The sequence below is a fragment of the Mastomys coucha genome, unplaced genomic scaffold (assembly GCF_008632895.1).
Source record: "Mastomys coucha isolate ucsf_1 unplaced genomic scaffold, UCSF_Mcou_1 pScaffold21, whole genome shotgun sequence".
Taxonomy (NCBI): domain Eukaryota; kingdom Metazoa; phylum Chordata; class Mammalia; order Rodentia; family Muridae; genus Mastomys; species Mastomys coucha.
The window spans coordinates 104510672-104536176 of record NW_022196904.1 but is presented as its reverse complement, the minus strand read 5'-3'; the positions used below and the strand labels follow the sequence as shown (position 1 = coordinate 104536176).

General features: G+C 38.7%; 1 protein-coding gene across 20 annotated transcripts in view; it reads left to right on the top strand.

The window, feature by feature from the left end:
• Positions 1-25505, top strand: part of Sox6 (SRY-box transcription factor 6) — a 618663-nt gene that overhangs the window by 472541 nt on the left and 120617 nt on the right. For 15 of the 20 annotated variants that reach the window (XM_031387985.1, XM_031387994.1, XM_031387987.1 and 12 more), the window contains one exon: positions 24923-25046. In XM_031387985.1, coding sequence (XP_031243845.1) covers positions 24923-25046 — 124 coding nt within the window. The remainder of the gene's footprint in view (positions 1-24922; positions 25047-25505) is intronic. The other 5 variants (XM_031387977.1, XM_031387981.1, XM_031387996.1 and 2 more) reach the window with 1 other exon arrangement.

The window sequence follows — 25505 nt, the reverse complement described above, 5'->3', positions numbered from 1 at the left end:
AAAAAAAAAAACAGGTAGAGATAATACTCTCCCTGTAGTAGAATGTAGTAGAATGCCAATTATAAAATGTGCAAGAGCTTAGGAAAGCTGCTCAGCAGCCAACCTAGCTAGTCATGGTGAATTTAGAAGAGGAACATAAAGATGCCGAAGCTGCTGAAGGGAGTTGGCCATGGAAGGGTGTCTACCTAGTATGAAAGCATTGACACATACAACATGCCGAGAAGCCAAAGGGAAAGCTCATCAGGGTGATGGAGCGGCCTGGCCAACACTACACTGCTCAGGTGACACTAAAAGTTAGGGACGAGCTAGAGTCCCCCAGTGACTAATGGGATGTGGTGAGTGCAACAGAGCAACCTCTATTTTTAGATGCCTGCCAAAACATACAATCCAAATTTAACCATAAAGAATATCCCAGTGAAAAAGCAAAGCAACTTAGGGACAGTCTACAAATTAGCCGGCTTTGAGTTCTCTAAGTTGCTATGGTAGTAAGGTCAAGAAGAATCTGGGTCACTTCCATTTCACAGGCGGTGGAGACATAACACAAGTTGGGAGTGATGCTTCAGGACTGTTACTGTCAGAGGATGAGCATCAGAGTTGTTTGCTTTTAAATCTTACCTTTGTCAATCTAATGACTGTATGTCCTTTACACACTTCTGGGGGTGACTGAGTGCATCCCACTGTTTTGTGGGTTGGTGGAGATAAAGAGTGAAGGTTGTGTGCGTCTCCTGGAGAGCCTATGGATATCAGGAATTAATGTCTCACTTACTGAGCTTTATTCTTCCTAGACATTTCTGTGACTGTGGAACCATGGTGAAACATTGTTTAAAACCCCCATCTACAGATGGGTGGTAGCGATACTAACGTGGCATTCTACACAGTATGCAGTGCTTCATGACAGTTCATTGTCTTACAGTCTCCCCATGTATTTGATAATTTTACCTTGATTCCTCAAGGTAAGCAGAAATATCATGTTCTCATTTATTTCTAAGGAAGTCAAGATCTTCTGGTTCAAATCTAAGATGGTAAGAACATGCATAGGTGTAGCATAGATTTTGCAGATGGGAACATTGGTTTCTTTCCAGCCATTGCTCCTTGATCTTTCTAGGAGCCACATGTTCCCCCACCCCCAGATAAGCAAAAATACCTTGTGAAATCCTTTAACATTATAGAAATTTTACTTTTGATTAATATGGCAACAGAATTATTATCTTTGAAGATAAGTGCTTTTCAATATTTCAGAGTATTTTTATCTTCCAAGACATATGCTTTTCAATATTTGTAAGTTTTCTAAAGGCAGTGGGAGGTGAGAGCACAGGGTCAGTGACCCTGAACACACAGATGTAACCATGGAAGAACATCGTTCCTGGTATGTGCCATGGTACCCTTACATGCTGTGATAGGTGCAGTGCACATCCTCTCTGTGGAGTCTCCAAGGTCTTAGCGCCCTCTGTTTTCCCCTTCTTTCTCCTTTCCTCCTAACCTTACCCCTACACTATGGCCCAGGGCTCCAGCCTTGAAGCATATGTACACACAAGGCACACTAAGTTAAGCGTATGATTCCAGAGCCTGAATTCAAATCCTGAGCCCTCTACCTGTGAGCTGCCTGACCTTGAGAGGAACTACTGAGGAACATCTGTAAAGTAAGAGAAATGGCAGTACCTACCTCATCTACATGTTTTGAAAATTACATGTGTTAGTTCATATGAAGCCCATAGAAAAGCACCTGACATGTTGCAGATGCTGGATTGGTGTGGCTTTCATTAGTATTATTACATTATCGTTATTATCATCACCCATGTAATTACCACAGTGGCTTAAAGCAGGGTAATGACACCATAATATCATTATAATGTCATAAGATTCCGATTAGCATCTGTCATTACGTCTTCAGTCTGCCCCTCTTACTTTTGTGTCTGATAAAGTAATTTAGAATCTCTACTGCTAACCCTCTATAGACAGTTCAGTGAAAACATTGGTCTTTGTCTTGTGGAACCCTCCTCTAAATGCCTTTATAGGAAATCTTTAAAGGGTGGTGGGGTACATGCATTGTGATCATTTGGGATCTGATCTGCTGCTCTTTAAAACATGCTTCTGTGATTCTCAAGTCACATACAGCTGCTACCCACTGTAGAACACACACAAACACACTCAGACATACACACATATATACATGCATACACATACACAAAAATAGTAGCTACATACAATATGTACATACACCCACAAACACAGATCTAGATACACACACACATATTTACACACACACACACATATTTACACACACACACATACACATACACACACACATACACACACACATACACACACACACACATACACACACACACACAATTTATTTCACAAATCGTTTTTCCCAGCTTGTGACTTGTGTTTTCAGTTGTGTATTTTCAAGTTTCATTAAATCGTGTTTGATTGAATGAAGTTTTATTTATGTCAATTTCAAAGTTCTTAATTTGGTTGATTTTTTTTTCCTTTTAGTTTCATTACGTACACATATTTTAATTATTTGTCTAATACAATGTCACAAAGCCTTTTCCTACATTTTTTTATCTAGAAGTTTTCTAACTTTAACTTTTATGTTAGATATTGATCTATTTGAATTAGACTTTGTGTATAATGTAAAATTAATAGGAAATCTTACTTTTTTGTGCTGGTATCTATTTCTAACAAAATTTCATTTAAAGAAACTATCTTTTCTTCTTTAAATTACCTTGACATCATTGTTCAATGGTGTTTTAATCTATGTACTACATACTGTCTTTCATTCAATGCCAATTATTTGTATCTATCATCTATGTACCTATTATATCACCTGTCTGTCTATCTATCTATCTATCTATCTATCTATCTATCTATCTATCTATCTATCTATCTATCTGTTTTGCCATGCTGAGATGGATCACAGGACCAAGGAGCATGTTAGGCAAACACTCTAATATTAAGCTTTATGCTTACCCACAGATGAATTTTTATTTATGTTGTATTTGATGAGTCAATATGAAGAGAACTGCTATCTGGACAATTTAACCCTTCTATTCCATGAATATGTTAGTTTCCTTCTTGCTGTGATATTTTAGATCTTTCCTTTATAATTTTTTACTTTTATGTTCTTGATATAATGAAATGACCACAGCACCTCCACTTCTTGGTATAAGTATTTCTTTTGAATGCTTAAAAATGCCAGAACTTTCTACCCTTGGCCAGTGTTGAATAATAGCACAGTCTTGTCTGCCTGGTTCTCAGGCTGTGAATTGTGCTTTCATGTTGTATATTCTATCAGCATAGAAGTTTTGTAGTTTTTGGTTAAAGTTTTCTCACTCTTTTTTAGGCAAGCATATATGGAATTTTCAAAAAACTTAGTTGCTCATTTCCACTATATAGAAAAGAAACTTTTAAGAAGGAACGAAGTATCTATACTTTGGTCTTTCTTCTTCTTGAGTTTTTTTGTGGTTTATGGATTGTATTTTGCGTATTCCAAGCTTCTGGACTAATATCCACTTATCAGAGAGTACATACCATGTGTGTTCTTTTGTGATTGGGTTACCTCACACATGCATAGTTTACATACATACAATACAAAAATTGATGGATGATATTCTCCAGATCCATCCATTTCCCTAAGAATTTCATAAATTCATTGTTTTTAATAACTGAGTAGTACTCCATTGTGTAGATGTACCACAATTTCTGTATCCATTCCTCTGTTGAGGGACATCTGGGTCATTTCCAGTTTCTGGCTATTATAAATAAGGCTGCTATGAACATAGTGGAGCATGTGTTCTTATTATAGGTTGAAGCATCTTCTGGGAATAGACCCAGGAGTGGTATAGCTGGGTCCTCTGGTAGTACTATGTCCAATTTCCAGAGGAACCATCAAACTGATTTCCAGAATGGTTGTACCAGCTTGCAATCCCACCAGCAATGAAGGAGTGTTCCTCTTTCTCCACAACCTTGCCAGCATCTGCTGTCAACTGAGTTTTTGATCTTAGCCATTCTGACTGGTGTGAGGTGGAATCTCAGGGTTGTTTTGATTTGCATTTCCCTGATGACTAAGGATGTTGAACATTTCTTTAGGTGCTTCTCAGCCATTCAGTATTCCTCACTTGAGAATTCTTTGTTTAGCTCTGTACCCAGTTTTTTAACAGTGCTATTTGTTTCTCTGGAGTCTAACTTCTTGAGTTCTTTGTATATATTGGATATTAACCCTCTATCAGATATAAGATTGGTAAAAATCTTTTCCCAATTTGTTGGTTGTCGTTTTGTTCTATTGACAGTGTCTTTTGCCTTACAGAAGCTTCATAATTTTATGAGGTCCCATTTGTCAATTCTTGATCTTAGAGCATAAGCTATTCGCATTCTTTTCAGGAAATTTTCCTCTGTGCCCATGTCCTTGAGGCTCTTCCCCACTTTCTTTTCTATTAGTTTCAGTGTATCTGGTTTTATGTGGAGGTCCTTGATCCACTTGGGCTTGAGCTTTGTACAAGGAGATAGGAATGGATTGATTTGTATTTTTCTACATGCTGACTGCCAGTTGAGCCAGCACAATTTGTTGAAAATGCTGTCTTTTTTCCACTGGATGGTTTCAGCTCCTTTGTCAAAGACCAAGTGATCTTCTTTTGTTTAATCCTGTGTGTTGACTGTTCTTTACTTGTTAGTTTTTTCCTTTTTATAATATTTTGATTACTTCAGATTTTCTATGATTATGATCATGTTTTCCACACTGTGAATTTTATTTATTTTCAGCAACTGCTGGTTTATCAAATAACCTTGATTATTGTGGAGAACTTCCCTTCCAGTTGAGTTTGTTGAAAGTTTTCTTTTTTAAAAATCATAAATAGGTTTTAATTAAAAATTCTCAATTATTAACATAACCATTTTTTTAATTTTATTATCATGAATTATATTGATTGGTTTTCAAATGCTAAACCAACCTTACATTCTCCAAACAGCCCATATTTAGGTATGATATATTGTTCTTTTTATGTACTATATTCTACTTAGCCTGCTCATGTGTAGTCTTTTAAAAATTAATTTCAGGAGCACACCCCCACACACATACACACAATTGACACATTACTAAACAGTTTTTGAGAAGCTCTGTATATTGTCAGGAATTTGAAGGTCAAAGTTATTATTCTGCTCTCAGAATTACTGTTTTAATGTATTTTATAAAATGATAATGCATGACTAACTTGAATACATGTCATAGGCATAACGATTGGTGGGACAGGTGAAAGGAAGAAAGGCAATTCCCAGAGGATCCTGGTAGCCGTGTTGGCAAATTTCCCTTTAGACAACATGAGAGTCGTCTTCATTCTCTTCCCATGTGTGGACTTGTGTTGAGAACTCAGAGTAAAGTTCAGAGAAGAAAAGGGACCTGTTTTTAGGTTCTATGTTCAAAGACAAAAGAAATTGAAAGTGGAAATTAAAGTCCCTGAAGTTGGATTTCAGCAGATTTAATACCATGTATGTTCTTTACATGGTAATGCCACTCACCAGTCAAAGCACCCCACATCCTTATGGTCTTTTTCACATGTGGCCACTGGCACCATGAAAACAGGCAAACACAGTTCTGCAAAAGCACAGGAGTGCTACTTTGTGTGAGAATTCTTTTTAACCCTAAAAATTGCATTTTCTAATGTTTTGGGTAGCAGTGGAAACAGACTGGCCTTCAGTTTGGGTTTTGACCTCAGGTTTTGAAACATTGACATACAAGGTCTCTGGGTCTTATCTCTATGTTTAAGATGACTATACTGAAAAATGTTTTTCTAAAAACACTACTAGCTTTTTAAGACTGTTTGACTCTAGTGGTTATTTTTGTATTGTATGTATGTAAACTATGCATGTCAGCCTGGCAAAGAACTTACTAAAGTATGATAAATAATTACCATTACATATTTTATGTGAGTGTATTCCACATCTTTAATAATGGAAAACGAAAAACAATGCCCACATAAAGCCATTTCTAATTTTAATAGGAGATACAAATTCTTTCTTGCCAATGTGTTGAAATGCCAGCATTGCATCTACTGTTCTGAACATGCAAGACAAGAGTCTTAAGACTTCTGTATGTTTTATATGCTATGGTTTTCTTTTATTATTATTTATAGTCCGTTGTAAGAAAGCTTTAAGGAATACAAGACATTAGAACACCAAACCTTTAACTAGCTGTGGCATAATACATGATTTGAGTCCCCAATATTTTCTAACATTGAGGTTTGTTTATTAAAAAAAAAACCATGCTGTGACTGAATCAGTCTAATAGAAGCCAAGTTTGAACTTGAACATTCAAATGTCTGCCCATCTATCTTGAGCATATATCATACGTAATGATGCGGGGTCTAGACATCTTTCTGGGTTTGTTTATGTCTGTTATGGATTCCCCTCATTATCCATACTGTTTGAGGGAGACCCCATAGATTCAGTGAGTTTATTGCATACTTGCTGTATTTTAAGGCTAACTCGGGTTTTCAAGCATTTTAACTTGGAATATTCTTCTCTCACTCTCCTGTTTTATGGTGATGATTAAGGCAAAATAGAGTACAATTTTAAAGATAATGACATATTAGAGTGTAAGGCCCTTGGCTGCTTCCGGTTCAGTTCTATAATCCTTTTGTCTATTACACTGGTCTTCCTAATTCTTCAAGCAAGTTTGAATTATAGCATCTGTTTTTCTATTTTAAAAATTAAATTTACATAGCATCTGCTGTCTGTGGTCCCACTGATTATCACTCTTTGGACACACACATGTATGTATATGTGTATATAAAGTTTAATCTGTACCTATTAGTAATGTTACAGATTGTGCATAATCATATTCTGAGTACTAGCTAGAGTTGAGTAAGTAGACTTTATATATAAAAGTATAAATAAGAAGAAGAGACTTTAACTTAGAAAAGAAAAATTATTTTCCATTTCCAGTTGAGATTCATTATTATTCTAGTTACTAGTCATTTTCAGCACAGAGCAGTGAGGTCATAATGAGATGAGGGCAGTGCCCTTGCCTTTCCTGTTGTTAGGATTCTCCTCTAACGTTTGTCACAGTTACATATTTTTTTTTGCAGGACTATTTAACTTGAAGGAAACACTATTTGTAGCCTTTGCAAGTTAAAAAGTTATCTTTTTCACTAAATGAAATAAAGAAATCAAATAACATGATCAGAATTTGTAATAAACATTTGTCAACAGCACTTATCATTATGGATATTTTTGGAGGAGGTGCCACAGCACTTGCTGTAAAATATTCATCATGTTCTTGAATTTAAAGATGTTTGTATCTAGGATTTCACGTGTGTTTATGCTGGTAAGGAACAAAAGAAACTCAGAAACTGAAAGCAGAAATGTAATCGAGCCATCCACTTAAAAGAGAAACCGGAATCTACGCTTTTCAGGGGAGACTGTGCCTTCCGTGTAAAAGGCTAGTGTACCAAGGAGTCTCTATTCTTGATTTCTTTAGACAGCGAGAGCCTTGTGCCTTGTCTAGTTCCTGCGTTTTAAGAGCTTGTTCTGTGTAGCAGAAATAATACAATAAATGGGTTTAACCACATTTGTCTCAGCTAGACAGTCTGCTTTGTCAGAGATTGCTGGTACAACGTAAACAAATTACGTGTTTGTAGTGCTTTCCAATGAAAGCCCATCTAACAGAGCTGAGATTGTGTTGCAGCAGCTGTAGATGTAATCTCCTACCTGTCAGTTAAAACAGGCATTTCCTGAGCCCGATAAGGACTAGCTGTAGAGGAGGGAAGTAGTCACAGCTGGACAAAGACCTATTGTTATTGGCTGATAATTTCCATGTACATTCAACCCTTATTCTACCTTGGAAACTGCAGCCATAGTGTGGCATTGAGGGACTCAACAATGACTTATATTTTAAACTTAAATTAAAAAGGCTAAAGAGAATGAAAGCCAGACTTTGTGCCATTGACTTGGGAAAATTGTAATGTACACTCAAAAAACAATTGCCCTTGTCTTTGATCATGATTCCAAATAATTGTGAACTTGATAACAAGACTCTGGTCAGTGTATGCTCACAAATTGACAGCTAAATATTTGGGAGTTCAGGTTGTAACCCAAACCATCCAATGTCAAAAACTTAAATCTGCGGATTTGAGGTTTTTGCAGTTGGAGACACAGATGTACTGGGTCCTTGTGTTCAATCAGTTCTGTAATAGCCATGTGGGTATGTCAGTCTGTGCTTCTCCTGGACTCCAGTTTTTAACAAAAAGCATGATTTACCTTTAGTTACTGGAGAAGTAGTGGGCAGAAACAGTGTAGATGAGATATAAATAAATACCTTTACTTTCTCTTTCCTGCCCTTTTGTTGAAGGGGTGCAGTAGCAAGCAAGAGTCTCTTTCTTTGTTTCATTTTTGTACTTATAGAAATTTATATGGCTTAAAAGTACTTGTATAATTGGATAGGCTTGATTTGAAAATAACCTCTCTCTAAATGATTTATGGAATAATAAACACCATCTTCTATACCAGTAGTAGCTAATGTTGGGGCACTGATAGATCAGCCCCCGTATTTATATTGGCTTATTTAGCAATCTAAATCTACTTTTCAATAGTTATACGGAAATTCAATTTAAAGTAATTCCTGCAAATGAACGTATGGGTCTCAAAGCATAAGAACCTGAGTTCAAATCCCCAGCGTGCAGCTAAAACACCAGGTATTGTACATGCATGTCATCCTAGCTCAGGGATTTGGGGACTTGTGTGCAGAGGAAGGTGGATTTGTGGGTGCTTGCCGGTCAGCCAGTCTGGCTACATTAGTGATTTAGCCAGGTTTGGTCAGAGAAACTTGTCTCAAAAAATAATGTGAAGAGTGGTATAGGAAGACACCACAAATTTGATATTTGACTTCTACGTGCATGCAGACACATTATGTACATATACTCCACATATGTGTATGTACACATGAACACGTGCATATCCACACAAAAGAAAAATGAAAATACATGTATGAAGCTTTTTCTATTCTTTTGTTGAAAAAGTTTTTTCATACAATATTTCCTGATTACAGCTTTCTCTCTCCTGACTCCATGCAGACCTCTCTAACTCCTGTGTTACCACAAAACAAACAGAAGAAAAAGAGCGTAGGCAAAGTACAAGAAGCATAAGTAGACACAGAGATGCTCACATAGTTTTTTTCATGTGTTAAAGTTTTCATAGCAATTTCATTTTGCAAGGAGCTTTATGGTCATTGCAGCTTTCACACACTATTCCAAGGTGGGTTAAACTCCCAGCTTTGGAGTCTCCTTTTGCTGAAGCAAGGAACAGAATGGTAACAGTGAAGTCAAACTGTAGCCATAGATGTTGCTCCCTGGGAGAAGGCACCTTTGCTTCCTCCTGTTCTTTTCCTTAGTGTTCCTGCTGCACTTAGCCATCTTAATATCTCATGATTAGGACAAACATGTCCAGCAAGGCTCTTTTTTTAATGGTCTAGAAGTTTAGGGACGACTTTATATTTATTTATTTATTTATTTATTTTATTTTTTGCTTTTTTGGGGGGGGTGTTCTAGACAGGGTTTCTCTATGTAGCTCTGGCTGTCCTGGAACTCACTCTGTAGAACAGGCTGGCCTTGAAGTCAGAAATCCACCTGCCTCTGCCTCCCAAGTGCTGTGATTAAAGGCATGTGCCACCACTGCCCAGCTTAGGAACAATTTTATATGGGCATATTTTTAAATCTGTGATGTGCATTCCTTTCTTAACTTTCCATCATGAATTGTCCTCAAAGGGAATGCAACATTGTGCTTAAGTAAAAAACCAATATAGAACGAAGGAAATCTTAAAATCTCTATGTCTCTTTTTCTCTCTCCCTCTCTTTCTCTCTCCCCTTTTCTCCCTCTTCTTCCCTCTCCCTCTCTCATTCCCTCTCTGTCTCTTATTCTCCCTCCCTCTTTTTCCCTCTCCCTCCCTCTCCTCTCTTCCTCTCCCTCTTTCTCTATCCCTCCCCTCTCATTCTCTCTCCCTCCACCTCTTCTCTCTGTCTCTCTCCCTCTTTCTCTATCCCTCCCCTCTCATTCTCTCTCCCTCCACCTCTTCTCTCTGTCTCTCCCTCTTTCTCTATCCCTCCTCTCATTCTCTCTCCCTCCACCTCTTCTCTCTGTCTCTCTCCCTCTTTCTCTATCCCTCCCCTCTCATTCTCTCTCCTTCCACCTCTTCTCTCTTTCTCTCTCCCTTTATCTCCTCTTTCTCTCTCCTTCTTTCTCTCTCTCCCTTTCTTTCTCATCCCTCACTGTGGTCTTTTCTGTAGCCCTGGCTGCCTTAGAACTTTCTGTGTAAGTTGGACTGGCTTCAGACGTGTAGGTTATCCTGCTTCTGCCTTAGAGCTACTGGAATTATAGGCATATGCCACACTTAGCTTGATCTTTCCCCTCTATAGACAGAGTCTTATTATACACAAGCCTTGTCCTGTGACAATCCTCATGCCCCTTTCTCCCAAGCACCTACACATGTTTTCACCACATCCAGATAAGTTTTTAGTAAGAGGTTTCAGCTCAAGCAATCATGCTAGAGAGTCAGTAGTTTCAGTTGCCAATGTAAATTCTATTCTTTCTTTATCCTACTGGCTCACCAGCATCTTTCCATTTCTTATCACCATTGGGTTCTGGTTTTTTTTAGTTGTGAGCCTATTGTTGAGTTATTAATTGCATTGAGTTAGTACTATCTACACAAAAGAACACTATTGGCTAGTCATTGTACCAGCAGGGTGGTAAGAGGTGAATGACTGTCTCATCTTATTTTATACTATAGAGCTCATTTTTATTTAGCAAATACAGCATTACCCTTATTATCAAAAAATGTAAAGAAGTTTTATTAAACTAATATTTGAGCCAGTTTGAATTTATTAAATTCTGTCATTGGGATCTTTCTTATTGACATTTTCCCATAAAAAGGTTGTAGTTACCTTTAGTGTTTTGAATATTTATTTTCTACAAAGAAATTGAATTAAGAATTTGTATTTAGTTTCTGTCAGTAACTTTCTCCATTGCCTAAAATTTTGGTAAGGGACATAGTAGGTAAGAGAACATTCCTGTGGCACAGCAGGTACCATCCAGTTTGGAAGATCTGCTCACCTAAGCTGCAGCATGAAGTAGAAGCTGGATTCAAAGGGGTACACCTTCATTTCCAAGGATACACAATGGCTTCTCACAAGACCACCATAGAAGAGCATGGCTCAGCCAACATCACATTCCCTCTTCTTCTTGTGCATTCGGAGATATTCCTCCACAGCCTATTGTAATGTCTGCCCCATGTTTCCTTCTGCTTGAAGAGAGAAGTTTTGCAAGAGTGAGATAGGCCCACATTACCCCTGGTTGTGGACCACTGAGGCAGTTTCTAAATGGGTCTCCATTTTCATTTTCCACTGTGATAAGCTTAAATTAGATCTCAAGCTGCTACTCTCTCTTCAAGCCCTCCCGTGGACTGTGCCTCACTCTCAGGGGGGAGAAATAAGCCAACTTCCTGAGATCTTTACTGCCCTAGAGGATCTGATGTATCTACAACTTTCTAGCCTCTCCTTTCTTCTCTCCACTAACTGTATTCTGGCCTCCCCACCTCTCCGACATTTTTGCTGCCTTAGCGCCTTTGTATCTACAACCCCAGAGTCACTATACAGAGTCTCTGTCCTCTCAGCTCACCTCTGTGTATTTCCCACTATCTTGTCCTCTTTTGCTAGTAGAGAAGCACCTGAACAGCCACTGTCCTTCCTGCCTTCCACACCATCTTCCTGATGGCCCAATCACTGACTTGTTCACCAAGCTTGGGTAGCAGATGTAGGATTGTATGTGTGTGTGTGAGTTTATACATGTATGAGAATGCACATGTGTGAGTGTGTGCACTTTGTGTGTGTGTGCATGTGTGTGTTTGTGGTATATGAGAGTACATTGTCTGCATGTTTTATGTATGTGATATGTGTATAAATAAGCATGTGCATGCTGTATGTGAGTGTATGTGATATATGAGAGTATATTGTATGTATATATATGTGTGAACTTATTTATGTTGTGTGTGGATGTATGTGTGGTGTATAAAAGAGTGTTGTATAATTTTTTTGAGTATTATGGTGTGTTGCTGATCCTGTATCTATTGTGTGTGAATGTGTGGGGCATATATCTATACAGTGTGCTTTTAATTTTGTTGTGTTATGTGAATATATGTATATGATATATGTATATATGTGTGCATTTGTGTGAATGTATATGGTATAAGTTTAGTATGTGTTGTGTGAATGTGGCTTTTTGTGTGACATGATGTGCATTATGTAAGTATGCTTTGTGTGTGTGTGTGTATGTGTTGTGTATTTCTGTGTATGTTGAGAATGGATGCATGTTTGTGGTGTACATGCTAAAAGTACAATAGGGGTTGTACATAATGCTCCAGGATGACATCATAGTGAATGGGATTTTTTGTTCTATATACAGGTATATATAGTAGATGACAAACTTGAAGGCCACCAGGCTTGTGGTGACAGTTACTGTTTATGCCTGTCCTCAGTACCCATTCTCTGATTATCACCTGCTTGCCCTCCAACCACACATGGTATGCAGAGTGGCCTCCCACTGATATCTTCTAAAACTGTCTACATGCCAGCCATTGACAACATGGAAACCTTATGTTCTCTTTACATCCTGCATACTGTCTTCCTCAGGCCTTGCTTGAGAAAGAACAGCTTTTGTTCTTTGAGTTAGTTGAAGCTTAAATTTTCTTCTAGAATATGTATTGTATAGCCAGCCCAAGATGGCATAACAAACTTTTTTAAATTATTACTTTAGAGTATTATACTTCTGGTTCTGTTGAGAATGGTTCTCATTCTTTTAGGCAGAAATGATGCAGTTTGTGAAGGCTCTTAGCATCATCTACAAATTATAGTAAAGAGGAATTTCTACTGATAAAACTAGAAAAAATCTTGATAAATGAATTAAATCAATTTTAATTTTGCTTATTAAATAGCAGACCTGGAGATTAGATTCTGGAATAGCCAAACTCAAGTGCAGCAGAGTGCGTTGTGTCTGGAGGTTTCTCCTCTTCTTCCTTTCATATGAGGCTTGCAGATAGGAGGAATTTGGATTAATCAAACAGATAAAAGTCTTCAGCACTGCCTTCACTTAGCTTTTAAGTCAAATACAAGCTTTGGAAACATCTGTCACAAATTCTTGAGCACCTAGTTTGTGCAAGGCCTCTTACTGAGCCTGATGAACACAATGCTCCTGCACTTAAGATGCTTGGACAGAACTTTAACAAGACCTTCAGTTCCAAATATAACCTGCATTTCTAGATGAAGAATTTCATAATTGAACTGTGGTCATTGCTAGCAGAATATGCTTCTATAAAACAGTTCAGGAGTCAAACCCAGTTTGCCTTCATTACAGGTCAAAAGTTTATGAAAGGTTTATATATGAATGTAGCTGCTACAGAGACTGGAACACCACATTCTTTACAAATGGGAATATACTTAGATGGCGTTCATACAAGATATGAAAAAGAAATAATTTTCATCTTGGAAAAACACTCTGATCATTGTGTATTTAATGAGGTTTCCACTTAAGAACAACAATCATCAGTCTCTAAAATGCTTCCTACTTCTCCAGACAGAAGACAGGCTAGCATAGGACATTCATCTTCACTAGTCTTTGGAAATAGCCAAAGTAATTGACTAGCTGGGTCCTCTGTGATGGCCTGGTGACCACTAACTGTGACTATTTGCATAATAGTCAACTCTTCACTTCTGTAGTGATAACTGTTTGGATCTGATTAAAATTAAGACTATTTTAGTTCTCTTGACTTTTCTAGAAGTTGCAAAAATTGAGATTTGCTGTTCTGCTTTAACCAAACAAATGCACACATGGGGATAACAATATGCTGACTTTATGCAGATTTTACAGCACGGATCTGAATAAAATGCCCACTAATAGACCCTTGAGGAGTAATAAACACACATGAATTTTCCTTAGTCGCACTTTAAAGTGATTTTAACATACTACTAGACCTTAACAATAATATTTAATTGACAAGATTATGCATTTGTATGGATTGAAAACGTGGTAGATATCTAATTCCAAATGAATCATAAATTTTACTTTTGCATAACATGTTTTATTAATTTCTTTATGGCCAGGATATTCTATCTCCCTCCTGGTGAGAGTTTCTTAAAACATAGTAAGGAAACTTAAGCACATTTAATTAACATTTATCATCTTTTTTAGAAAATTACCTGACTTGTGTCCTCATAAATATTCTTGTTTTTTTCTGGTGTATATACCATGGAAAGATCATGGAGCAATACCTAATGGAATTTTTTGTCCATAATCTGATTTTATCCTTAAGCAAATTCTTCCTTGCTTTGTTGATGCTATTTCAAAGCAATCTGACAGACAGGAGAACTTATATTAGGGTATAGTGAAGACTAAATAGTACTTTATAATGAAATGAGGCTATAGACACTTTATATCTCTAGTACCTAGCTACCAGCCATGCAGCGATAGAGACACAATACATGTTTTTTGAAGGAGTTGAATTAAGATAGGCACTGCCTTCTCCTCAAGAAGTAATGTGCCTCCCAAGAGTAACTGAGGTGGCTGTGTGTCAAGCTCTTCATTTCAGGAATAAGGAACAAGAGACAAGTAAATAAGAGATTGTAGAAAGTAAGTCTGTTAGTGTCAAATCCATACTCTTTTCTTAGAAAAGTTCCATACTTAGAACATACATAGACAACCCAGGATTAAAGTAATACTCTCCACTCTTGGGATCTGGGAGATTAATAAGATGTCAACCCACTTAAAATGCTACTGGGGCTAGAGTATGCAGTGTGCAGTGGGAATGAAGAGGTGTTAAGAAGGACAAGTGTCTCCATGAGGATGAGCTTTCTCTTTGGGGTGTATCTGAAGAAGTGGTGTAGGGCTTGTGCCCATTGACCAACAACTGTATGCTCTTCCTTGCAAAGACCCCTTCTCTGCTGAATAATCAAAGAAGAAAGCAAAGAGAGCTGGGCTGGGCAGAAGGTTTGAATGATTGTCTTAAGGACAATTGAGCAAACTGATTTAATTTTTCCTATTTCATTCACTTGTGGTAATGGTTTGGGGACAATAAGAAGCTGGGGACAAGCTGTGTCTCTTTTATTTCTTCTGTAAATATTTCAAATGTTTCACTATATAACGGTCTGATTAGTAAAAAGAATTAAGTGTTGTAGCTGCTCTCTTATATTAACTTCTTGTTGACATGTAATGTATGGAATAGTGTGCTGCTTAGCTTGTTACCTTGACACCAGATAGAGACATCTTGAGAGAAGGAAAGCCAGTGAGGAACTCCTTCCTTCAGATTGCTGTGTAGGTAAGTCTGTGAGGGCACTTTCTTGATTAATGATTGATGGAGGACACAGATCACTGTGGTCATGGATGCTATAAGAAAACAGGCTAAATAAGCTACAAAGATCAAGTCAGTATGCAGCATTCCTCCATGATCTCTACCTCAGTTCCTACCTCCAAGTTCCTACTTAAGTTCTTGTCCTGCCCACCCCTCATTGAGGGACTGTGCTTGGGATGAGTAAGCCAAATAAGCCCATTCCTCTCGGTTCCTTTCTGTCATGGTTCCTGTGATAGCAACAGAAAGCAAATAGAACACATGATATCCATACACTATAAAGTTAGTGCTTTGTTAATTTGATTGCAGAAGTAGATGACTGAAGTAAAAAGTTGAGTTTTGTAAAGGATGCTTTTAAACTATAATATATTTAGTTCTACCTTTGGGGGAAATCTTGGCTAATTAGTAAGAATTTGGAAAATTCTAGAGGACACTGAATTATATAAAAAATTTCATAATTACAATTGTAATTTTTTATTTATAAAAAACAATGAGCAATTACCACAAACTATCTTGTCTATTATCTTATTGGCACCCAAGAAAGCTGAGAAGAGGAGGAGAAAGGGGAGAGAGAGAGAATAGATGAAAACAGAGGAAAAGGAGAGAGGGACAGAAGGAATGGGATAATAAAATATCACCCTGCCCCCAACAACAAAGAGGAACCAAACATCCTTTTGTGAATGGACTGCAGTATCTACCTAGTGTATATTCATTGACTCTTGGTGGGATTCTGTGTACAAATTCTCTAGGACATGTATATTTCAAACCTGTTCCTGCCAGGATTTCTCTTAAATTACTTTTTAACTGCAGTCAGCTAGAGATTTGCTAGATATGGCAAGCAAATGCAAACAAGGTTATCTCAAGATGTGCTTTGACATTTTCCTACCCTTTGCAGGTATAAGCACAATGTTACCACAATGTAGAAATTCCTGGTCTTGTTCTGAGTCACTGGTCAGCCATTACACAATGTTCATTATGTTCTTATTCCTTTGTTGAGCGTAATGGGGCAGAATCTAATATAAATGGCACTGGCCACTCAGGGGCTTTCCATGTACCTAGAAAGACATGGCAAGTGAACGGAAGAGCTTAGTAGATGATGGCTGTGGTTAACCAAGAGGACTGTGTGGACTTCCTAAGAAAGGACCAAGCAGAGTCATCTGGTCTCACAGATAGCAGAACACTTGCCACTGAAAAGGTTTCTATTGAGGGAAGAGTATACACTACCAAATGAGACCTTTGCCTTCATAATCCTTCAGAATTAACTACTCAAGTGTTATAGTTTGATATGTACTGTTTGGCAGAGAGACAACTCCTATCTTCACTTTAAAGCTCTTTGTATAGTTTCTTGGACCTTTTATTTATTCTCCTAGATGCTGCAGTTTTTACCATGGAATAATACATTCTATAGGTGACTCAGCTATCTTCAGCCATGACAAGTATGGCAATTAGGGAAATTGACCCCTCTCCACTGTGTGTCTGTGCACTAGTTCTGCCTCTGTTTCTCTGTCTCTGTCTCAGTCTCTGTTGCTCCCCACCCCCATCTTCCTCTTTCTTTCTATCATGGTGTTACACACATTGGAGATTTTCTTTCCAACATTTCAAAAGACTTTCTCCAATTAAAGCATACCAGGGATTATTTTCTATAAATAAATTATTTTAAAAAAAAAACGACTTGCCCAGTCTTTAACTCAAGCACAGACATTAATATGTACATGATTTTTCAATACAAATACTTATTGCATATCACTAAAAAAAAAGTGGAACCATCTTCATGAAAGAGAAAATGAGGCCCCCTGAGTGTCACTCTGTTTGCATATTAGCATGCAGCCAGGTCTCTGCCAAGTTGCTCTGACTGACTGCTACAGATGCTCTTTCTCAAGTATTCTGAGTCAGATCTTTAGTGCAAGTCTTCAGGGACAAACAATAGCACCTGTCCCTCACAAGCTATCAGGCGAGACTTAGCCCATTCATGTATCTTTAATGAAGCTGGGGGCAGATGGCAAGAAATGGCATCGTCAACAACTTAGCACAGGGAAAACAAAGGCATGAGTCTTGACACTGCAATGCTATTTCACGAATTTGGAAGGGAGCAGACCCAAATGTTTCACACGCATCTGCTGCTCTCTTCCTTCCTGAGTGATGCGTGGAACACCTCACCAATTAAAATTTCTAGGCATATAGCCTGTATGACGGAGAATGTGTTCTCTATTCTCTCTAAAAAGGGAAATGTGTCGGTCAGGGGTTGCAGAAGTGTAGGACAGGGACACAGTTGTGCTTGGGAGTCATTTGTTCCTTCAAGCATGCACTAAGCTTGACCTGAGATGAGATCCTTCTTTCTTGTTAACTCACTAGATACCCTGCCAATTAGTGCTTTTTTCCAATGCAGTAAAATTAATGACGTTTTCATGCTGAGATTTATCTTGGCCACATCAAGCTTTATTCTCTGCATTCATAAAGTCATTTATTTCTCTTTATCTATAGAATAATTAAAGAATATCTCAGTACATACAAGGAAAGTTACAATTTCAATAAAGAAAAATGCTGTCTAAAATCTTGATATGTCCACATGACAAGACATGTAGAGACTGGTTACTCTTTGATGGAGTGTGGGGAATTTGATTGCTTTTAGTTTTCAGTAAAATACTTTGAGAAGCTAGCTTCTTCCATGTGACTACCCTTTCTAGCATGCCACCAAATGAGTGAATGGGACAGAAGTCAAGATCACATTTTTCAGAACACATAGAGCTTTTATGTGTCTTCATAATGCTTCATCTGCCCTAGTCACTGGCACTCAGAGCAGTTACCTTAGTTCATAGCATGCAGGAGAGTAAAATGCTTTGTCTGCTCTGTGGTTCTTGTGTAGCCACCAAGCCCTCTTTCCACATCTTTATTGCTTGCTTTCCCTTTCATTCCTATGTTCATCCACCAGTCTGTTAGTGAGCACAGGGAGAGCATGCAGGTACTGTAGAAGGTGGTAGAAGTATCAATAGGCTTTATTAACCTTGCTAATTTTTAAGACATTATTTTCAACAAACTGGGCAGCTCTGAGTAAGTTGTGGGAATATGAAAGTCAGTCCCTTTGTGCTGTTATGGTGTAAATTCCATCATCTTCCCATTGAAGGACACTAGATAAAGGCTGCCTATATTCTCACTATATTATTTACTACAACTGAATGGAAATTACTACTTTGCCTCAAAGAACTGCATACCCAATGCCATTTAGATCTGCATTGTAAAATCTGACTTCATGCTTAATATAGCATGACAATTTGTAGTAGAAGCTTTAGCCCTGACAAGTACAAACTTTGATCTTCATCTGACCTTGGATCCTGGACATGCTACATTTTTATTTGGTGAAGTTATTTTAGTGTTGTCCAGCTTTGGCTTTCTTATTGAGTGAGTAAGAATAAAATTGAGTGCCTCATGGTTTTGTAAGGATTAAATGAGAGAGGGTAAACACATCACTTTTTCAATGGGAGGTGTAGAGGAAACAATGGAAGATATTGGCCATCATTACCTCTTCTTTAACTAAAGTTCACAAAGGAAATGTCCTGTCTGCACTCAGCCTACATTCTAACCAGTAGCTGCCTATCCTGGCTTTAGTACAATACTTTACTTCACCACATTGTTGCTTTCCTCATAATAAATGAAGAACAAAGTGCTGGGGATCTAGCTTGGTAGTAGAGCTCTTGCTCACATGCACAAAGGGGATTTGATCCCCATTGCTTGGGATAAGATGTTAAAGGCAATTTTATTGCTTAGAGCTAAATGATTATAGCTAATGAATGTCTTGTAATCAGTGACTGGAATTGGTGACAGTAAATACCAAGAGTAACGAGTTCTGCTCTTATTAAGTAACGATGAGAGAAAGGAGGAAACTTTTTAAAATTTGATGGCGCTCCTGTTATCCAAACCCTAGAAATGTCTCCAAGAATATGGTCCTGACATGCAGAATTACTATCGGCTGGAGACCTCCAGGTCCCTTAACTAAAACTGATCTCTCTTTTTACTACTACTGAAATCACCATGTAATAACAAACAACTGCATAGAGTTATTGGCAGTTTTGGACTCTAGGTCCAGCTGTCAGAGGCAGTGCAACCCTAGCCTTGTAGTTTATATGATCTCTGTTAGTCTGTTTCCTTGTGTGTACAATTTAAGAATTGGACTAAAGTAGGGATCCTCATGGAATTGTCCATGGCAGTACCAGCATTTCTTGGAAGCTGCTCAGAAATGTCCACACTCCAACTTCACCTCCAGTACAGATTCTAAGCTCGTGAGGGTAGGGCTGAGCCTTGTCTGTTTTAAGAAACACTTGTTTGTGTGGATGTACATCAAAGCATCACCACTCTCCTTGAAATGTTGGTTTAAATATATGGTTCATTGAACCTCACCTCAGAGCATCTACCTCAGAAGCCATGCTAGGAATTGAAGAATTTGCTCTGGGAAAACACTGCTGATGCTGTTGGCCAGACCTTGTCTTGACACTCGCCAGCCTAGATCTTCTCTGAGCTCTAGTCCTGGCTCTGTTAGCACTGCTGCTCTCCCGCTGTCGCTGTCTCTGTTCCAACTTCTTAACTGAAACAGCCTCCTGGATAATAGTTATCAGTGAGGGGTTTGGTTTTTTAACCTTAAGTTGTAGAGTATGACAGAAAGGAATGACCCCAAATTCATACAGCATATGTTAATACAAAACACTTACAATTATGTTATTTAGCATGCAAAAACAACCCTAGGGACTGGAGAGATGGCTCAATGGATAAAGCATGTGATGTGCAAATGTGAGAATCTGGGAAAAAATTTGCAGAACTCACATAAAGCCAGGCATAGTAGCATACATCTGTCATTCAGTACCCCTAGGAGGAGAAAGGAGGCAGAGACAGGAGCATCTCTGGAGCTTACAGGTCAGCTAGCCTGGCATTTATAGCAATCAACAGCAAAGACAGTCTTAAACAAGGTGAGCATTGAAGACCAACCAGTACCCAATGTTGTCCTCTGACCTCCACAGGTGTACTCCATAGACATATGTGTGTTCACGCACATGAACACACACAGTCATACTACACACACCATATACACAATATAGAAATAAAAACAAACATAGTCTTTTACTTAGACACCTAACAGAGAGCCAGCTGCGAGAGCAGTAACTTCAGATGGACAACCACACTCAACTGCTCCCTGTGTTGTTTGCTCACCTGATGGAAAATTAAATTTCTAAGATGTTGATTAACAAGGGACACTAGAAGCCACCATGCTTCCTCTCCAGACAGTCCTTGTAATTAATCCCACTTTCTCCCCTTTCCTGTTTTTCTAGAAACCTGGTACTGTATTACACAGGCATAGCTTATCTTTGCTACTTTGTGGGTTCTTCTTTCTTCCATCCTTTTTCCTCTGTTCTTCCAATTCCCTAAAACTAGATAAGAGAGAGAGAAGGAAAAGGATAAAGAGGAAAGAGATCACCGAATAAAGTCAAGTGTCAGAAAATGGGGCAATATTATCCTTAGACTACTTTCTGCTCATTAGGGTGTCAAGTTGCTTGGGGCAAGTTTGATCTTCTCCAAAAGTTTATATAATTTCTTCTTATTGTTGTTTTCTTCTTTGCACATGACTACTTAACAAACCATGACCAGCAACGGACCAACAACCAACTAACAACAACCCACCATGCCTCTTGGGGCCCTACCGTGTATATAGCCTCTGAAAAATGCACAGAATCTCAAATATCACACAATCTCAGAAACTATCTGCAGCTGGCAAAATCATGCCTCTGCTAGAGCACAAGGCAAATCGTACACAGTTGCAGTGAACAATCTGAAATAGCCCTGTATCCCATGTCTGAGATTAAAACAAAAAAGTATTTTTATGCTGGGCGGTGGTGGCACACACCTTTAATTTCAGCACTTGGGAGGCAGAGGCAGGTGGATTTCTGAGTTCAAGGCCAGCCTGGTCTACAGAGTGAGTTCCAGGACAGCCAGGGATACACAGAGAAACCCTGTCTCAAAAAACATCAAAAAAAAAAGTATTTTTATATTTCTGTGTTTTTTAAAAGAAACCAACATTTCAAAATTGTCACTACACACAGGTGAAGCACAGTATCTGCTAAATGCATGACAAGCATCTACTGTTTCAACTGAATGATCCAGTTAGTTTACGTTTTTCTTCTTGAAGTAGAGTTATGGATAAGATCTACTGTCTACTGCGTAACTATAATTTGATATTTTCTTGTTACCAAACATACAAAAAAAAAAAAAACCCAAAGAGCTAATATTGACTACAATATAATACAACTGTTATGTTAGAGAATGTGCTCGGGCTTGGTCTTGGTTCTTCTTTCCTCACAGTACCTGCATGGCACCTAGTCAGTGTTTGTAAGTATTGACAGACAGTGTCAGGAGAGTTAAGTCTTTGAAGAGCACATGGCTCAGAAAGTGCAGGGGACACACAGAGACTTGGGCTTGGACTTGTTCACTAATGGAGACTCTGCCACTTTTCAGTAAATATATGAAGGGAATTATTACAGTCACACTATGTTCTTTTAAAAGTGTTTTTGTTAATTCTTCCAACCCAGTGAGTTTTTATTATGTCTACCCTTACTCTCTTCTATCCCTACCTGTCTACATCCTCTTCATGTCTTCTTTTCCTTTTTTAAAAAGATAATTCATTTACCTTTAATTTATTTATATGAACATATATATATGTATATATATACATATATTTACATACACACACACCACATACATACCTGGTGCCCATTAAGGCTAGAAGAGGGCATTGGGTTCCCCTGGAACTGTAGAAACAGGTCATTGTTGCAAGCCATAATGTGGGTACTGGGCACTAACCCTTGTCCTCCACAAGAGAAGAAAGTGCTCTTAGCTGCTGAGCTGTATCTCCAGCTTCCATCCACCCCATCACTTTTTAAAGATGCATTCAATACAATTTTAATGCCTGTATTCTCCTGGCTGTGGGACCATCAAATGGAGTATGGCCAACCTTCCAGGGGGTGGTCTTATTAAAAAGAAATTTACTCTCTGTACCTCAGAAGCCATCAGCTGTCCATAGCTCCTCAGTTAGAGGTGGAGGCTCATGAACTCACTCCCCTTCCATGCTAGAATGCTGACTGGCTTCATCTTGTGCAACAGCCATAGCTGTAGTGATTTTATGAGTACAGTGATCCTGTCACATCCTGAAGATGCTGTTTTTTCCTATCCTCTCTGACCTCTACTTCTTAGCATCTTTCTGCTCCCTCTTCTGTGATGGTCCCTGAGCCTGGTGAGGTAGGGTAGTGTAGATGCCCCATTTGTGGTTCCCTGTCGACACTGTCTTAATGATAGCTTTTTAGTAGTCATAGAATCACAAAGTTAGAATGGCTCCGTAGGTTATGTGTGTATATATATATATATATGTTCACACACACACAATTTATGTAGAAGTATACAGTACCTCTATGGAAAGTACTGCTCCATCTCAGAGCCACTATTGGATAAACATACCAGAAAATCCACCTTTGTACAAAGATTCCTTAAAAGCCCTTTCTCTCGAGACTCTGTCTCTATAACTGTTCAATCTCAGAAGCATCTTTTATATACGGCACACAACATGGTATCCTTTCTCTCTCTCTTAAGTTGAGTAGCAGTGATTTATTAAGTTTCTTCTCAAATCCCTAACACATTGTAGCAGCTTATTTCATTATTACATGAAGGAAGCAAGGAAGGAAGCAAGAAACAAACAGACACGGGGGGAGGGGGTAGAAGGGGAGAGGGAGAATCAACAACATGCAGACTCCTCACTCTTCTGCATTACCTCCTCCTCTTCAGGGTAAGGCATCTATATGGTGCTCTAGGCCCATGCTAGGACCACATTTCTGTATAGATGTGAGGGGATGTCTTTGAGAGCAGTGGTCACTCATAAAGACATTGTATTTTGTTTTCTGGTTTGCAACTTGCTACTTTCGTCTTGGACATCTCACATTTGTACAGGGTCACAGCAAACTGGGGTCGGACAGCAAACCTGGTACTTTTCCCTCAGGCTAAAGGTGAGGCACAGGCACTAGAGGCTCAGCTGCAATTTAACCAGGCGAAGTTTGTTCTCCCATGTACAAAGCTTGGGCTTACCTCAGCTAAAATAGGAGAAATAGCTGCTCAAAGCTAGTTTCTTTCACGCCCCACTGGCAAGGTAGTAATTGCACAAAGACCTTTTTATTATAAGTTGATTTTCCTGAGAAATGAATTCAGAAAAAAATACTGTAAAGTGTTTATTTTTTGCTTGCCCTTTATTAACCTACATCTTAGGGCATTCCCCTGAGAAAGACTGTTGGCAAATGAAACCTCTCAGACCCACAAAGAAACATTTGCACAATGTCCCTGGCTGTGAAGAGAGAGGGACAGGGGAAAGTAAGCTGGTACCATTTATACAGGGGCGTCAGCTCATATATGGAATTTCGTCTAAAGAAGAGATGTAGGGATTTAGAGGATGCATTTGAAGTTTGTAGAATTGCTGGAAAACATTTCTAGCTTAATGTTTAGTTAAGTGTATAATGTAGTCATTTTGTGCCACTGAAAGCCAGAGATCTGTCTGAAACAAAAGACTGTGCCTTCTGATGCATCTCTGTTCTGGTCTTTAAATGAGGAAAGTCCCGTAGCTCTGCCTATGGAATCATGCCTTAAAAGCCAGGACAGAGCCTCCCTGCTCTGCTTTGCTGGTACCAGGGCAGCTAGCTAAAGAAAAGAAGGGAGGTAGCAAATTAAAATGCAATTTTCAGGAGCATGATTCTGTCATAGCTCTGATTTCCTTTATATAGAGTACAAATACTGATGGAGAGTGAATATTTTTCTCTTTTGCATTTTTGTGGTCTTTGATACGTTTATTGAGGTCAAATGAAATTTGATATAGTAGGATTTATTATGAGTTTCTCAGTGGATACAACTCCATAATTACTGAGCTACATGGCAGTGCATAAAGCTGACAAGCAATTTATATGTTACATCGAGGTGTGTATGGCAAAGGATATTAGTTTAATTGGGCGCCACGATATAGTAGCCTTAAATCTGAAGCGCTATGTGTTTAATATAATGCAGTGAGGCTTTGGAAGAAGCTCCTGGACGAGGGAGACACACAGCTTCTGGAATATATAACAATTAGACATTACTTTCTGGCCACAGATGCTAAATACTGTTTTCACAATGAAGCATAGAATGCAGTGCAGGGAAAAGGGCAGAACCTCTCACCCACAGGGCGAGAAAACAGCAGAGCAAGAAAGAAAGAAAGAAAGAAGGCAAGCAAAACAAGTCAAGAGAGAAGAAGGCCACTGACCATCTTGAGGTGAAAGCAGGGATGTGGTCAGGCTCTGGTGAGACGCTGGTGTGCTCATGGCATCTAAGGAGACCAGTTAGGTGGAGTTTGCCTGAGTGTTCTCAGCTTCAGCTCTGGAAAGAGGTTTGAAGTGGGCGGCCGTGTGGGCACCAGAGCAGCTCTAGCAGTGGAAGACAAATGCTTCTGGTAACATCTGCTCCCTGTCTGATCACAGGCTCTCTTCTGTTTAGCAGGTTCAGGGGCACATGCCTCCGCTCATGATCCCAATTTTTCCACATGACCAGCGGACCTTGGCAGCAGCTGCTGCCGCCCAACAGGGATTCCTCTTCCCCCCTGGAATAACATACAAGCCAGGTAAGTGGAGAGCCGCGGTACAATTTTTGGAAATGCTCAGGCCCACATGTTTTTGCTTAGTAGTCAAAACAAACACAGGCCCAGACAAGGGAGGTATGGATAAAAACACCATAAAACCTATTTCAAAGTAAAACCAGAGCTGGGGTCATTGTCATAACTAATTGGTCTCTAGAATTTTTGCTTCTCTCTTCTCTCATTAGAGTTTGTTTCAAACTCACATATAAAAGTCTTGCATGGTTCTCCTGTCTCTCTCTCACTTCATTAGTTAACTATCTTAGGTTGTCCACAGGTCTTTTGCCCCACCTTGAGCTTTCACACTGAGAAACTGGTCACATACAGTAGAAAATGCTGCCTTTGGGTTCTGTTGGGTTTTGTTTTCTTTTTCTTTTCTCTTTTTTCTTTTTCTTTCTTTCTTTCTTTTTTTTTTTGGAAAATTTCCTTTGGGAAAAAAGTTAAAAC